The sequence below is a fragment of the Heterodontus francisci genome, chromosome 2 (genome assembly GCF_036365525.1).
Source record: "Heterodontus francisci isolate sHetFra1 chromosome 2, sHetFra1.hap1, whole genome shotgun sequence".
Lineage (NCBI taxonomy): Eukaryota > Metazoa > Chordata > Chondrichthyes > Heterodontiformes > Heterodontidae > Heterodontus > Heterodontus francisci.
Window position 1 is genome coordinate 161600587 of NC_090372.1, and position 14112 is coordinate 161614698.

Genomic DNA, 14112 nt, shown 5'->3' on the forward strand with positions numbered 1-14112 from the left:
CTTGTGGGAGAACTAGAACTAGGGGTCACTGTTTAAAAATAAGGGGTCGGCCATTTAAGACAGAGATGAGGAGAAATTTTTTCTGTCAGAGGGTCATGAGTCTTTGGAATTCTGTTCCTCAAAAGGCGGTGGAAGCAGAGTCTTTGAATATTTTTAAGGCAGAGGTAGATAGATTCTTGATAAGCAAGGGGGTGGAAGGTTATCGGGGATAGATGGAAATGTGGAGTAATCAGTTCAGCCATGAACTTATTGAATGGTGGAACAGGCTCGAGTGGCCTACTCCTGCTCCTAAATTCATATGTTCGTATGTATTTCATTAATTCCTTCTAATTTTTACATTGTGCTTGCTTTCACATAACTCCTAAAGATTTGCCTAATATGGTACACGACTTTGAAACTTGAACAAACGCATTGCAACTACTGCAGTTTTGAATAAATTATTTCAGTCATCATCAGAAATTAGTACTTAAATAACTTCTTTTTGATTAGTGCAATTACTTTGAAATACTCACTAGATACATTCAAAATCACTCAGCTGATTAACAAGTTCCTTCCTCGAGGCCTGTTCTAGTAAGTTCCACAAGACCTCAGATGACCGAAACAAGAGTTGTCCAGATGGATCAGGATCATTCAGGCTGCGGCATATTTTATTTGCTGCCTGTGCATTCAACATCAGGTTACAATTCATAACTGGAATCAGAAGACAAGTCAAATGCCATAGCAAACAAATCATGGATATTACAGTTAAGTGTGGCAACTAGCTTTGACAATGCGATTCGAATCATAGATTAAGTTAATTCACAGATAAGTTACACTACTTCACTAAGTTTCAAATGTATAAGACATTAAAAAAAAACTGTTACTTTTGTCTTCTGATCTGGTTGGAGAAATGTGCAGTACAATTCTAGCATTGCAACATCATTTAATTTTTTTTTATTGGCATGGATAACATGTTCACGCTCAACTTAATCTTGTTGAGGGCGGGGAAGGATGTTGGGACAGGTGCGACCTTTGCCGCCAGGGCCCTCCATGTGCTGCAGATTGCCCAAGCAGGAGGGTCCCCCCGCCACCAGCCTACACAGAGACTTCCTGGGTGATATTGGGAAGCCTTTGCACATGGCGGAGGGCCACCTCGCTGCTGGTAAAATGCAACATATCTGGGCAGGAAGGCTGTCCTTGGCCTTCCTGACCCCTGACTAAATTGGATGGCGTCAGGAAGGTGATGGGCACTCCATGCCCCGCCTTCCTTCGCAATTTTATGGGTCCCCCTTGCCCGTCTCTCGTGGGGTACCACAAGGATCTGTGCTTGGGCCCCAGCTATTCACAATCTATATCAATGATTTGGATGTGAGGACCAAATGTAATATTTCCAAGTTTGCTGATGACACAAAACTAGGTGGGAATGGAAGTGGTTAAGAGGAGGAAGAGAGGCTTCAAGAGGCTTTCGACAGGCTAAATGAGTGGGCAAGAACACGGCAGATGGAATATAATCTGGAAAAATGTGAAGTTATCCACTTTGGTAGGAAGAATATAAATGCAGGGTATTTCTTAAATGGTGAGAGATTGGGAAGTGTTGATGTCCAAAACGATCTGGGTTCCTTGTTCACAAGTCACTGAAAGCTAACATGCAGGTGCAGCAAGCAATTAGGAAGGCAAATGGTATGTTGGCCTTTATTGCAAGAGGATTTGAGTACAGCAGTAAAGAAGTCTTGCTGCAATTGTATAGAGCCTTGCTGAGACCGCACGTGGAGTATTGAGTACAGTTTTGGTCTCCTTACCTAAGGAAGGATATACTTGTCATAGAGGGAGTGCATCGAAGGTTCAGCAGACTGATCCCTGGGATGGCAGGATCGTCCTATGAGGGGATTTTGAGGAGAGTGAGCCTGTATTCTCTAGAGTTTAGAAGAATGAGAGGTGATCTCATTAAAGCATACAAAATTCTTACAGGGTTCGACAGGGTAGATGCAGGAAGGATGTTTCCCCAGGCTGTGAGGGGGAGGGTGTGGTCTAGAACCAGGGGACAGAGTCTCAAAATAAAGTGGATGGCCATTTAGGACTGAGATGAGAAGGAATTTATTCACTAAGAAGGTGGTGAATCTTTGGAATTCTCTACCCCAGAGAGCTGTGGAGGCTCAGTCAGAGAGTCAAGACAGAGATCGATAGATTTCTCCATATTAAAGATATCAAGGGATATGGGGATAGTGCGTGAAAATGGCATTGAGGTAAAAGATCAGCCATGATCTAGTTGAATGGCAGAGCAGGCTTGAAGTGCCGAATGGCCTACTCCTGCTCCTATTTCCTATGTGCTTGCCGTGCTCTGAAGTTGCAAGAGGTGACAGAGTTCTGTGAGCACCTCCTTAAAACGCAGTTGACATGCTGCTCCTGGCTTAGAAGGAGGTGAGAGAAATGCTCCCGGAAGACCCTAGATGGATAAAGCCGCCTGCTGACAGTCCGTCTTCCCCACTGCCTTCCACCCCCCTCACTCCCCCCCACCCCACCCTCCCCACCGCTTCTCCTCCATCTAAGAACAGCTTGTCTTTTTCTTTGCTGCCTCTACTCTTATGGTGCAGGACAAGAGGAATGGTAACTATAACACCCATGACTGGGAACAAATGGTCTGACCAGAATTTTTGAAGGTAGAACCAAGAATTTCTTCATGTCTAGCAGCACTCCCCGTCAACTTCACCAGCTTTAACCAAATCTGCCAACCACCAAGCACTCCTACAAACTCAGAGTCGTAGAAATTAATTATCAACTAACCTGCAAGTTGTCGATGATCCCTTTAAATAGCGCTATTGTTGGGAGGGGCAGGGAGCCTTCCTGTTGCTGAATGCATATTCATTTTGCGTGTTTAAGAGAGGACGTCAGCTGGAGCAGCAAGGTCGAAAATGGCAGCGCAGGCATCAAATCAGCATTGTACGTTGGCTGATATCGAGATCTGCCTACTCTGCATATGCCTGGCTTATGCTTCTAATGCCCATATCAAGTTGGCAGTTGTCACACGTGCCTGATGTGTGTGAGCGCAGTGCGGATGTCACTTTGATACCACAATGGCACCCGTTGCTCGAAACGACGTGCTATGCAGCCCAATTTTGTGGTCTCATATTGGATTTCATGTTTGATAGGTGCTTTGAAGAAATAAGGTTAAATCTTGATTGATATATTTGACCACATTTTATTGTGCTATCCTGAATTTACTGTATGGAAACACTGAATTAAAGTAGTCATTTTCATGGAACCCCATGTTCAAGAATTAAGCAATAATACATTGTCCAAAATTTAATATGAATTTTGAATATTGGAAAAGTACTTTATTTCTTGCATATATATTCATCCAGATTTTCCCAACTGCATTAGCTAATCTACAATAGTCCATATATAAGGTATATAAGAAATGGCGAGACCAATACTTTCCATACAGTTGCCCAATACCTGCTTTTATATTCAAACTACCGCTGTCATTTTAATGACATTCTTAGATAAGTACATCAACACAATGCCTGTATTTAATAGCATTGTAAAGGAAAACTGCTGTAATAAATATAAATAAATAGACAGGGCTAACCGATCCCACAACCAATGGATCAGATCAAAGCTCTGCAGTCCTGCTACATCCAGTCATGAATAATGGTGAACAATGAAATAATTAACCGGAGGAGGAGGTTCCACAAACATCCCCATCCTCAATGATGGGGGAGCCCAGCACATCAATGCAAAAGACAAGCTTGATGCATTTGCAAACATCATCAGCTAGAAGTGCTGAGTGGATGATCCATCTTGGCCTCCTCCTGAGGTCCCAAGCATCACAGATGCCAGTCTTCAGTCAATTCGATTCACTCCGTGTTATCAAGAAACAGCTGTATGCACTAGATACAGAAAAGGCTATGGGTCCTGACAACATCCCATCAGTATTAATGAAGATTTGTGCTCCAGAACTAGTCATGTCCCTAGCCAAGCTGCTGCAATACAGCTATAATTCTGGCACCTATCAACAATGTGGAATGTGGAAGATTGCCCAGATATATCCTGTCCACAAAAAGCAGGACAAATCTAAATTGGCCAATTACTGCCCCATCAGTCTATTTTCGGTCATTAGCAAAGTGATGGTAGGTGTCACTGACAGTGCTACCATTTGGCATTTACTCAGCAATATCACCAATGCGTTCCACCAGGAACACTCAGCTCCAGACTTCATTACAGCCTTAGTCCAAACATGGACAAAAGACCTGAATTCCAGAGGTGAGAGTGACTGCCCTAGACATCAAGGCAGCATTTGACTGAGTGTGGCACCAAGGAGATCTAGCAAAATTGAAGTCAATGGGAATCGGGGAGAAACTCTCCACTGGCTGTGGTCATACCTAGCAGAAAAGAATATGGTTCTGCTTGTTGGAGGCCAAACATCTCAGCCCCAGGACATCGCTGCAGGAGTTCCTCAGCGTAGAGTCCTCGGTCCAACCATCTTCAGCTGCTTCATCAATTACCTTCTCTCCATCATAAGGTCAGAAGTAGGGATATTCACTATTATTTGCACAGTTTTAAGTACATTCGTGACTCCAGTCTGTACCCACATGCAGCAAGACCTGGACAACGTTCAGGCTTGGGCTGATAAGTGGCAAGAAATATTTGCACCACACAAGTGCCAGGCTGTGACCATCTCCAACAAGAGAGATTCTAACCACCTCCCCTTGATATTCAATGACATTACCATTGCTGAATCCCCCACTATCAACATCCCAGGGGATTATTCTGGGGGCCAGAAATAGTAGTAAGCTTGAGGATTGGGAGGATTTTAGAATACAGCAAAGGAAGACCAAGAAACTGATAAAGAAAGGGAGAACAGAATATGAATATAAACTAGCAAAAAACATAAAAACAGACTGTAAAAGCTTCTATAGGTACGTAAAGAGGAAACGTTTGGCAAAGACAAATGTGGGTCCATTACAGGCAGGATCAGGAGAATTTATTATGGGGAATAGAGAAATGGCAGAGAAGCTAAATAATTACTTTGTGTCTGTCTTCACTGAGGAAGATACAAGAAATGCCAGAATTAGAGATCCAAAGGACTAGAGAGAATGAGGAATTGAAGGAAATTAGTATTCGTAGGAAGGTTGTATTGGAGAAATTAATGGGGCTGAAGGTTGATAAGTCCCCAGGACCTGATATTCTACATCCCAGAATGTAGAAAGGTTACTGTGGAGATCATCTTCCAAAATTCTATAGATTCTGGAAGGGTTCCTGAAGTTTGGAAGGTAGCAAATGTCACCCCACTATTTAAGAAGAGAGGGAGAGAGAAAACAGGGAGCTACAGACCTGTTAGCCTTACATCAGTAGTTGGGAGAATGCTAAAATCTATTCTAAAGGATGTGATAAATGGACACTTGGATAATAATGATCTGATTGCGCATAGTCGACATGGATTTATGAAAGGAAATCATGTTTGACAAACCTGCTGGAGTTTTTTGAGGATGTTACCAACTGACCATCTCCAACAGTGGACACAGTTTACTTGGATTTTCAGAAGGCTTTTAATAACGTCCCTCACAGGAGGTTGGTTAGCAAAATTAAAGCACTTGGAATAGGAGGTAATATACTGGCATGGATTAAGGATTGGTTAACAGGCAGAAAACAGAGAGTAGGAATAAACAGGTAATTCTCACGTTGGCAGGCTGTGACTAGTGGGGCACCGCAAGGATCAGTACTTGGGCCTCAGCTGTTCACAACATAAATCGGCACAGTGGCGCAGTGGTTAGCACTGCAGCCTCACAGCTCCAGGGACCCGGGTTCGATTCTGGGCACTGCCTGTGTGGAGTTTGCAAGTTCTCCCTGTGTCTGCGTGGGTTTTCTCCGGGTGCTCCGGTTTCCTCCCACAAGCCAAAAGACTTGCAGGTTGGTAGGTAAATTGGCCATTATAAATTGTCACTAGTGTAGGTAGGTGGTAGGGAAATATAGGGACAGATGGGGATGTTTGGTAGGAATGTAGGATTAGTATAAATGGGTGGTTGATGGTCGGCACAGACTCGGTGGGCCGAAGGGCCTGTTTCAGTGCTGTATCTCTAATCTAATCTAAAAAAAAATCAATGATTTAGATGTGGAGACCAAATGTAATATTTCCAAGTTCACGGATGACACAAAACTAGGTGGGAATGTGTGTTGTGAGGAAGATACAAAGGGGTTTCAAGGGGATTTGGACAAACTTAGTGAATGGGCAAAAACATGGCAGATGGAATATAATGTGGAAAAATGTGAGGTTATACACTTTGGTAGGAGGAACAGATGTACAGAATATTTCTTAAATGGTAAGAGATTAGAAATTGTAGATGTTCAAAAGGACCTAGGTGTCCTTGTCAATAAGTCACTGAAAGCTAACATTCAGGTGCAGCAAGCAATCAGGAAGGCGATTGGTATGTTAGCCTTTATCGCAAGAGGATTTGAGTACATCTTGCTTCAATTGTATGGTTCAATGGTTACACCACACCTGGAGTACTGTGTGCAGTTTTAGTCCCCTTACCGTAGGAACGATATTATTGCCATAGAGGGAGTGCAACAAAGGTTCACCAGATTTGTTCCTGGGATGACGGGCATGTCCTATGAAGAGAGATAAGGGAAACTGGGCCTGTATTCTCTAAAATTTCGAAGAATGAGAGGTGATCTCATTAAAACATACAAAATGCTGAAAGGGATAGACGGGGTAGATGCAGGTAAGATGTTTCCCCTGGTCGGGGAGTCTAGAACCAGGGGACACAATTACAAAATAAGAGGAAATCCACCTAGGACCGCGATGAAAAGAAATTTATTTAATCAGAGGGCTGTCACTCTATGGAATTCACTACCCCAGAGGGCTGTAGAAGCTCAGTCATTGAGTATGTTTAAAGTAGGGATTGACAAATTTCTAAATACCAATGACATAAAGGGATATGGGGATAATGTGGGAAAAAGGCATTGAAATGGATGATCAGCCGTGATCGTATTGAATGGCAGAGCAGGCTTGATGGGCTGAATGGCCTACCCCTGCTCCTTTGTTCCTATCACTGACCAGAAACCTAACTGGACCAGCCATGTAAATGCTGTGGCTACAATAGCAGATCAGAGGCTACAAATTCTGCAGAGGTAACTCACCTCCTGACTCCCCAAAGCCTGTCCACCATTTACAAAGGCACCAGTCAGGAGTGTAATGGAATACTCTCCACTTGCCTGGATGAGTGCAGCTCCAACAACACTCAGGAAGCTCGACAGCATCCAGGATAAATCAGCCAGCTTGATTGCCACCCTATCCACCATCGCCGCACAGTGGCAGCAGTGTACCATCAACAAGATGCACTGCAGCAACTCACTAAGCCTCGTTCGACAGCACCTTCCAAACCCGCAAGCTCTACCACTAGAAGGACAAGGGCAGCAAATGCATGGGAACGTTCCCCTCCAAGCCACAGACCATCCTGACTTGGAACTATATCACCAGTCCTTCACTGCCGCTGGGTCAAAATCCTGTAACTCCCTTCCTAACAGCAATGTGGGTGTACCTACACCTTCTCAAGGGCAATTAGGGATGGGCAACAAATGCTGGCCTTGCCAGCGACACTCGCATCCCATGAAATAAGTTTTAAAAAGTCCAAAAAATCTGAAAATTGAGTTGGTATTAAATATTGTAGACATTTTGCATAATATATAACATAGCGGAAATCTTCATTAAAAAAACATTCACAGTAATCAGAATAAGTTATTATAAATGGAAATATACTTTACTTCAAATAGTTCAGTAAATACCTACCAGATGAACGCGAAAGACACTGCAAGGTCTGGATTATCCGTAACTTTATTTCCGGTTGGTTTGCAACTAAGGTAAGCCCCATGACCAGGGTTTCCACCACACCACTCTCTTCAACCATTTGCATATTGTAGCTCTTACTCGTTGGATAATATCCTGAAAGAAAAGTTGTGTTTATTAAAAGAAGTTTTGAATAACAAAACAAAAATCTTTTTGAAAATAATTACTTCTACATCCAATTAAAACTACAGTAAATTCAAGAAAAATTTGACATTGAAACAAATATATGACAAAAATGCAACTAAATATAACAAAGGGGGTGTGTAGTGACTAAATTACACCAGGACTGAGCTACTCAAACAAATATAAATACCTTCAAATGCCTGTCTAGGTGGTTCTTTCGAATAGAGTCTCATGATGGAGTCACAGATTTGCAATCGGACCTCCGCACTGGGTACTCTCAGTAAGTAACCTGTCAGAGAGTTGGTGAGAATCACTGTATGGCAAAACTGTTCTTTTCTATAATTACAAATTCTACTCTGAACTCAAATAATTCTTCTTAGTTTCCATACTTTTTAACAATTAGAAAAGTTTGCAATTGAATATTACTATTAAGGTTATTAGAAATACACCAAGGAATAATGTGAAATAAAAGCAGAAAGTGCTGGAAATACTCAGCAGGTCTGGCAGCATCTGTGGAGAGAGAAAAAGAGTTAAAGTTTCAGGTCTGTAGCCTTTCGTCAGAACTGGAATATTGAGTTCTGATGAATAGTTACAAACCTGTAACATTGGGCTGGATTTTGTGTAGGAAGCGGGGGAAATCCCGCCTCTCCGTTTTCATGGCCCTCCGGAGTGATCCTCCGGTGTTTCAATTGAAGATTCATCAGCCAATCAGAGGGCCAGCAGCTCAGCGGTATCGGCAGTGCCACTGGGAGTGGTGACCACTGCCGGTACTGCAGAGGCCTCAGACCCAGGCCCAGCACTGGATCCCTGGACAAGTGGTAAGTGAGGTGGGGTCACTGGGGCCAGTCTGGAAGGCCACGGCGGGGCGAGGCGGAGCGGTGGTTGTGAAGTCCAGGAGGAGGGAGGTCCCGGGGGGGTAAGGTTATTCCTGGTGGGGGTCCTCCGTGGGCCACAAATGGCCCAAGGAGGAAGCCCCACCCAAACCGCAGGGAGGGTGCCTCATTTTGCAAAGCATCCTCCCCGCATGGCGGAGGACCTGCCCCGCCACTGGTAAGAAATAGTGGATGCATTGGTATTCATCTTTCAAGTGTCTATAGACTCTGGAACAGTTCCTACAGATTGGAAGGTAGATAATGTAACCCCACTATTTAAAAAGGAAGGTAGAGAGAAAACAGGGAATTATAGACCAGTCAGCCTGATGCTGGTAGTGGGGAAAATTCTAGAGTCCATATCAAAGGTTTTATAGCAAAGCACTTGGAGAACAGTGGTAGAATTGGACAGAGTCAGCATGGATTTACGAAAGGGAAATCATGCTTGACAAATCTACTAGAATTTTTTGAGGATGTAACTAGTAGAGTCGATGAGGGGGAGCCAGTGGATGTGGTTTATTTGGACTTTCAGAGGTTAGCGTGTAAAATTAAAGCGCATGGGATTGGGGGTAATGTATTGCGATGGATAGAAAATTGGTTGGCAGACAGGAAACAAAGAGTAGGAATAAACGGGTCTTTTTCCGAATGGCAGGCAGTGACTAGTGGGGTACCGCAGGGATCGGTACTAGGACCCCAGCTATTCACAATATATATTAATGATTTAGGTGAGGGAACTAAATGTAATATCTCCAAATTTGCAGATGACACAAAACTGGGTGGGAGGTAAGTTGTGAGGGGGATGCAGAGAGGCTTCAGGGTGATTTGGACAAGTTGAGTGAGTGGGCAAATGTATGGCAGATGCAGTATAATGTGGATAAATGTGAAGTTATCCATTTTGGTAGCAAAAACAGGAAGGCAGATTATCTGAACGGCTATAAACTGAAAGAGGGGAATATGCAACGAGACCTGGGTGTTCTCGTACTCCAGTCGCTGAAGGTAAGCATGCAGGTCCAACAGGTGGTAAAGAGGGCAAATGGTTTGTTGGCCTTCATAGCGAGAGGATTCGAGTACAGGAGTAGGGATGTCTTGCTGCAATTATACAGGGCGTTGGTGAGGCCACACCTAGAATATTGTGTGCAGTTTTGGTCCTGAGGAAGGATGTTCTTGCGATAGAGGGAGTGCAGCGAAGGTTTACCAGACCAATTCCTGGGATGGCGGGACTGACGTATGAAGAGACGTTGAGTCGGTTAGGATTATATTTGCTGGAGTTCAGAAGAGTGAAAAATAGAAACATATAAAATTCTAACAAGACTTGACAGGGTAGATGCAGGAAGGATGTTCCCGATGGTTGGGGAATCCAGAACCAGGGGTCATAGTCTAAGGATACGGGGTAAACCTTTCAGGACTGAGATGAGGAGAAATTTCTTCACCCAGAGAGTGGAATTCGCTACCACAGAAAGCAGTTGAGGCCAAAACATTGTATGTTTTCAAGAAGGAGTCAGATATAGCTCTTGGGGTGAAAGGGATCAAAGGATATGGGGGGAAAGTGGGAACAGGTTACTGAATCGAATGATCAGCCATGAATGGCGGAGCAGTCTCGAAGGGCTGAATGGCCTACCCCTGCTCCTATTTTCTATGTTTCTATCTCAGCAACAGTGGGACCCAGCCCTTACTAGGCCACTTATAGGTCTCAATTGGCCTCTGGGCGGGAAGGCCATCGTCAGCCTCTCCTGCCCACAGGAAGGTTGCTTGGCTTTGGGCCCTCCGCCCCTCCCAGCCACCCATCGCGATAGTCTGTGTCCTCCCCCCTCTTCCTTCCCCGCCTGAGGGGGCCTCTAAAATCCTGGCCATTAACTCCTTTTGTCTCTCCACAAATGCTGCCAGGCCTGCTGAGTATTTCCAGCACTTTGTTTTTATTTCAGATTTCCAGCATCTGCAGTATTTTGCTTTTATTTAAGGAAATAATGTGGATAGGTGGGTGAGATGCCCATAATTATTACTGTGTTATTAAACTGAGTTATCTGCCACAGCAAAGATAGAGAATATTCGCAGTATAGGCACTGACACCGAATATCAACTATGTCCACAAAAGTGGAGACACATTCTGCTTTTCAAAGATTCCACTCTCTCCATTTTCAAAATATCACTTCTTAAATATACTAGTGTAGATGTGCTCCTTAATTGCTTGGGTATGAAACATCACCTGGCAGAACATAGAATTACAATTCTGGTGCAGAAGATCACACACATGTAGCAGAAAGTGGAACTCACTGTCACAGGGAGTTGTTGAAGTGTATAGCATAGATGCATTCAAGGGGAAGCTAGATAACCACATGAGGGAGAAAGGAATCGAAGGATATGTTGATTGGTGAGATGAAGAAGGATAGGGGAGACACAAATGGAGCATAAACACCAGCATGGACCTGTTGGGCTGAAGGCCAATTTCTATGCTATATTTACTTCGTAATAAAACCTGTCTGATTTTTCTTCCCTTGAAATTAAAGGATTGAAAATCCAGCATGTTTTGTAAGGGCCATGCTGTCCTCCCTGTCAGATTTTCCTTTCCGTGCTCTGCCCAGGCAATGCTTAATGTCCCACTAGTAAAGACAAAAATCTAGGTCATGGATTTCACATTGGAATCTGAGAGAAAAAGTTGAATTAGTCTGCAAACCACATTTCTAATGCTATTTGTGAAGGGAATAAAGGGATGGGGGAGAATCAAACCAATCAACTGGCAGATTTCACTCAACTGCATTATCTAGTGAGTTATATAGTGGCATTATCAAGTGGCAGCATGTCATCTGCCTACACTCTAGGGACAGGAATGTTTCGTGATTAAGAAAGGGCTTAAAGAGTAGAGAAATCACTATAAAAACTGGATTTTTTTTGTTGCTGTCATTCATAGTCATTTATTTGAATAGGTAACATATACTATCATTTAAAATGAGAGTAGGTTTTTACATTAGTACTAGTCTGTAGATTTCAAATATTTACTTTTTTTAAACTGTACAAAATGATATTACCATACCCATTTGCGAAATAGACTCGGACACAACTTGGACAAAGTTAGACTCATCAGATAACTGCTCCTTTAGGAAAGGTAAGCTGATGAAAACAAGGAGAGTAATGTCATGTAACAGTCTTTTTAAACTTAAAATTCAGGTTATGTAAACATCACTACTTTTATTTTATAAAATACATTTTACCCCGTAAAGCCATCAGAAATTTATATATGTGCCTTTGTTTTTTTAAAATTCATTTATGGGATATGAGTGTTGCTGGCAAGGCCAGGATTTGTTGCCTATCCCTAATTACCCTTAAGAAGGTGGTGATGATCCATCTTCTTGAACTGTTGCAGTCCATATGGTGTAAGTACACCCACAGTGCTGTTAGGGAGTTCCAGGATTTTGACCCAGTGACAGTGAAGGAATGGTGATATAGTTCCATTTCAGGATGCTATGTGTAGCTTGGAGGGAAACTTGCAGGTGGTGGTGTTCCCAAGCGTCTGCTGCCCTTGTTCTTCTAGGTAGTAGAGGTCGTGGGTTTGGAGGCTGCTATCGAAGGTGGCTTGGCAAATTGCTGCACTGCATCATGTACTTGGTACACACTGCTGCCATCGTACACACTGCTGCCATTGTGCACCAATAGTGGAGGGAGTGAATGTTTAAGCTGGTGGATGAGGAGCTGATCAAAGGGCTGCTTTATCTTGGATGGTGTCGAGCTTCTTGAGTATTGTTGCAGCAGTGCTCATCCAGGCAAGTGGAGAGATTTCCATCATACTCCTTACTTGTGCCTTTTAGACAGTGGATTTCAGGGAGTCCAGAGGTGAGTTACTCGCCATAGAATTCCCAGCCTCTGACCTGCTCTTGTAGCCACAGTATTTATAGGACTGGTCCAATTAAGTTTCTGGTCAACGGCAACTCCCAGGATGTTGATGGTGAGGGATTCTGCTATTGTAATACCATTGAATGTCAAGGGGAGGTGGTTAGATTCTCTCTTGTTGGCGATGGTCATTGCCTGGCACATGTGGCGCAAATATTACTTGCCACTTATCAGCACAAGCCTAAATGTTGTCCAGGTCTTGCTGCATGTGGGTACAGATTGCTTCAGTACCTGAGGAGTCGTGAATAGTACTGAACATTGTGTAATCATCTGCAAACATTGCCATTTTGGACTTTATGATGGAGGGAAGGTCATTGATGAAGCAGCTGATGATGGTTGGGCCAAGGACACTATCCTGAGGAACTCCCACAGTGATGTCCTGGAACTGAAATGATTGGCCTCCAACAATCACAAACATCTTCCTTTGTGCTAGATACGATTCCAGCCAGTGCAGAGTTTCCCCAATTCCCACTGATATCAGTTTTGCTAGGGCACACTCAGTCAAATGCTGCCTTGATGTCTAGAGCAGTCACTCTCACCTCTGGAATGTGGCTCTTTTGTCCATGTTTGGACTAAGGCTGTGATGAAATCTGGAGCCAAGTGGCCCTGGCAGAACCCAAATTTCGCATCGGTGAGCAGGTTATTGCTGAGTAAATGCCACTTGATAGCACTGTCAATGATCGGAGTGACAATACAGAGCGTTTGCGGACGTCATCAGTGCGTCCAAATATTTACCAGATTGCAATATGAATGCGCTCAAGCGCACGCTGATGTCAGACGTAATGACGTTCGAGTGTTGCCTCACCCCTCAATGGCCATGATTCTCGCCTCCATTCCCCCTAACAATACCCCATTCCCTCCCGTCATCTCCGCCTCAATCACTGCTTTCAGTTTCCCGCTCCTGACTACTCGTCGCTTCCCCACCTTGGCCACTCACTCCCCGCCTCGCCACTCCCCCGCCCCAGCTGCTTGCTCCCTGCCTCGCCACTTCCCCGCCTTGCTGCCTACACCCCTCAACTGCTCATTCTCAACCTTGTCGCCTCGGTTGCTCGCTCCCTGTTACCCCTTGGCCACTCACTCTTAGCCTTGCCAATTCACCCCCAACCCACCACCCACCCCCCCCCCCCACTCCCCATCTCGGGTTCCCTGCCTCGACGCTTCCCCACCTTGGCCGCTCACTCCCCAGGTCACCACCTTGGCTGCTCATTCCCTGTTACCCCTCGGCCGCTCAGTCTTAGCCTTGCCACTCCCCCCCACCCCACTCTGCACCTCGGCCGCTCACTCCCCACCTTACCGCTTTGGCCCCTTGCTCCCTGTCACCCCTCGGCCACTTCCCCCCACCTCGGCTGCTCGCTTCCCGCTTCACCGCTTCCCTGCCTTGCCACTTCCCCCCCTCACCACTTCCCCACCTTGGCC

At 44.5% G+C, this 14112-nt stretch overlaps 1 protein-coding gene across 1 annotated transcript in view; it reads right to left on the bottom strand.

Annotated features, from left to right (window-relative positions):
- LOC137380040 (cilia- and flagella-associated protein 69-like) overlaps nt 1-14112 on the bottom strand; it is a 188074-nt gene that overhangs the window by 139920 nt on the left and 34042 nt on the right. Inside the window, exons 5-8 of the mRNA XM_068051569.1 lie at nt 11843-11919; nt 8136-8234; nt 7766-7918; nt 513-690 (exon numbers count right to left, since the gene is read on the bottom strand). Of these exons, the coding sequence (XP_067907670.1) occupies nt 513-690; nt 7766-7918; nt 8136-8234; nt 11843-11919 (507 nt within the window). The remainder of the gene's footprint in view (nt 1-512; nt 691-7765; nt 7919-8135; nt 8235-11842; nt 11920-14112) is intronic.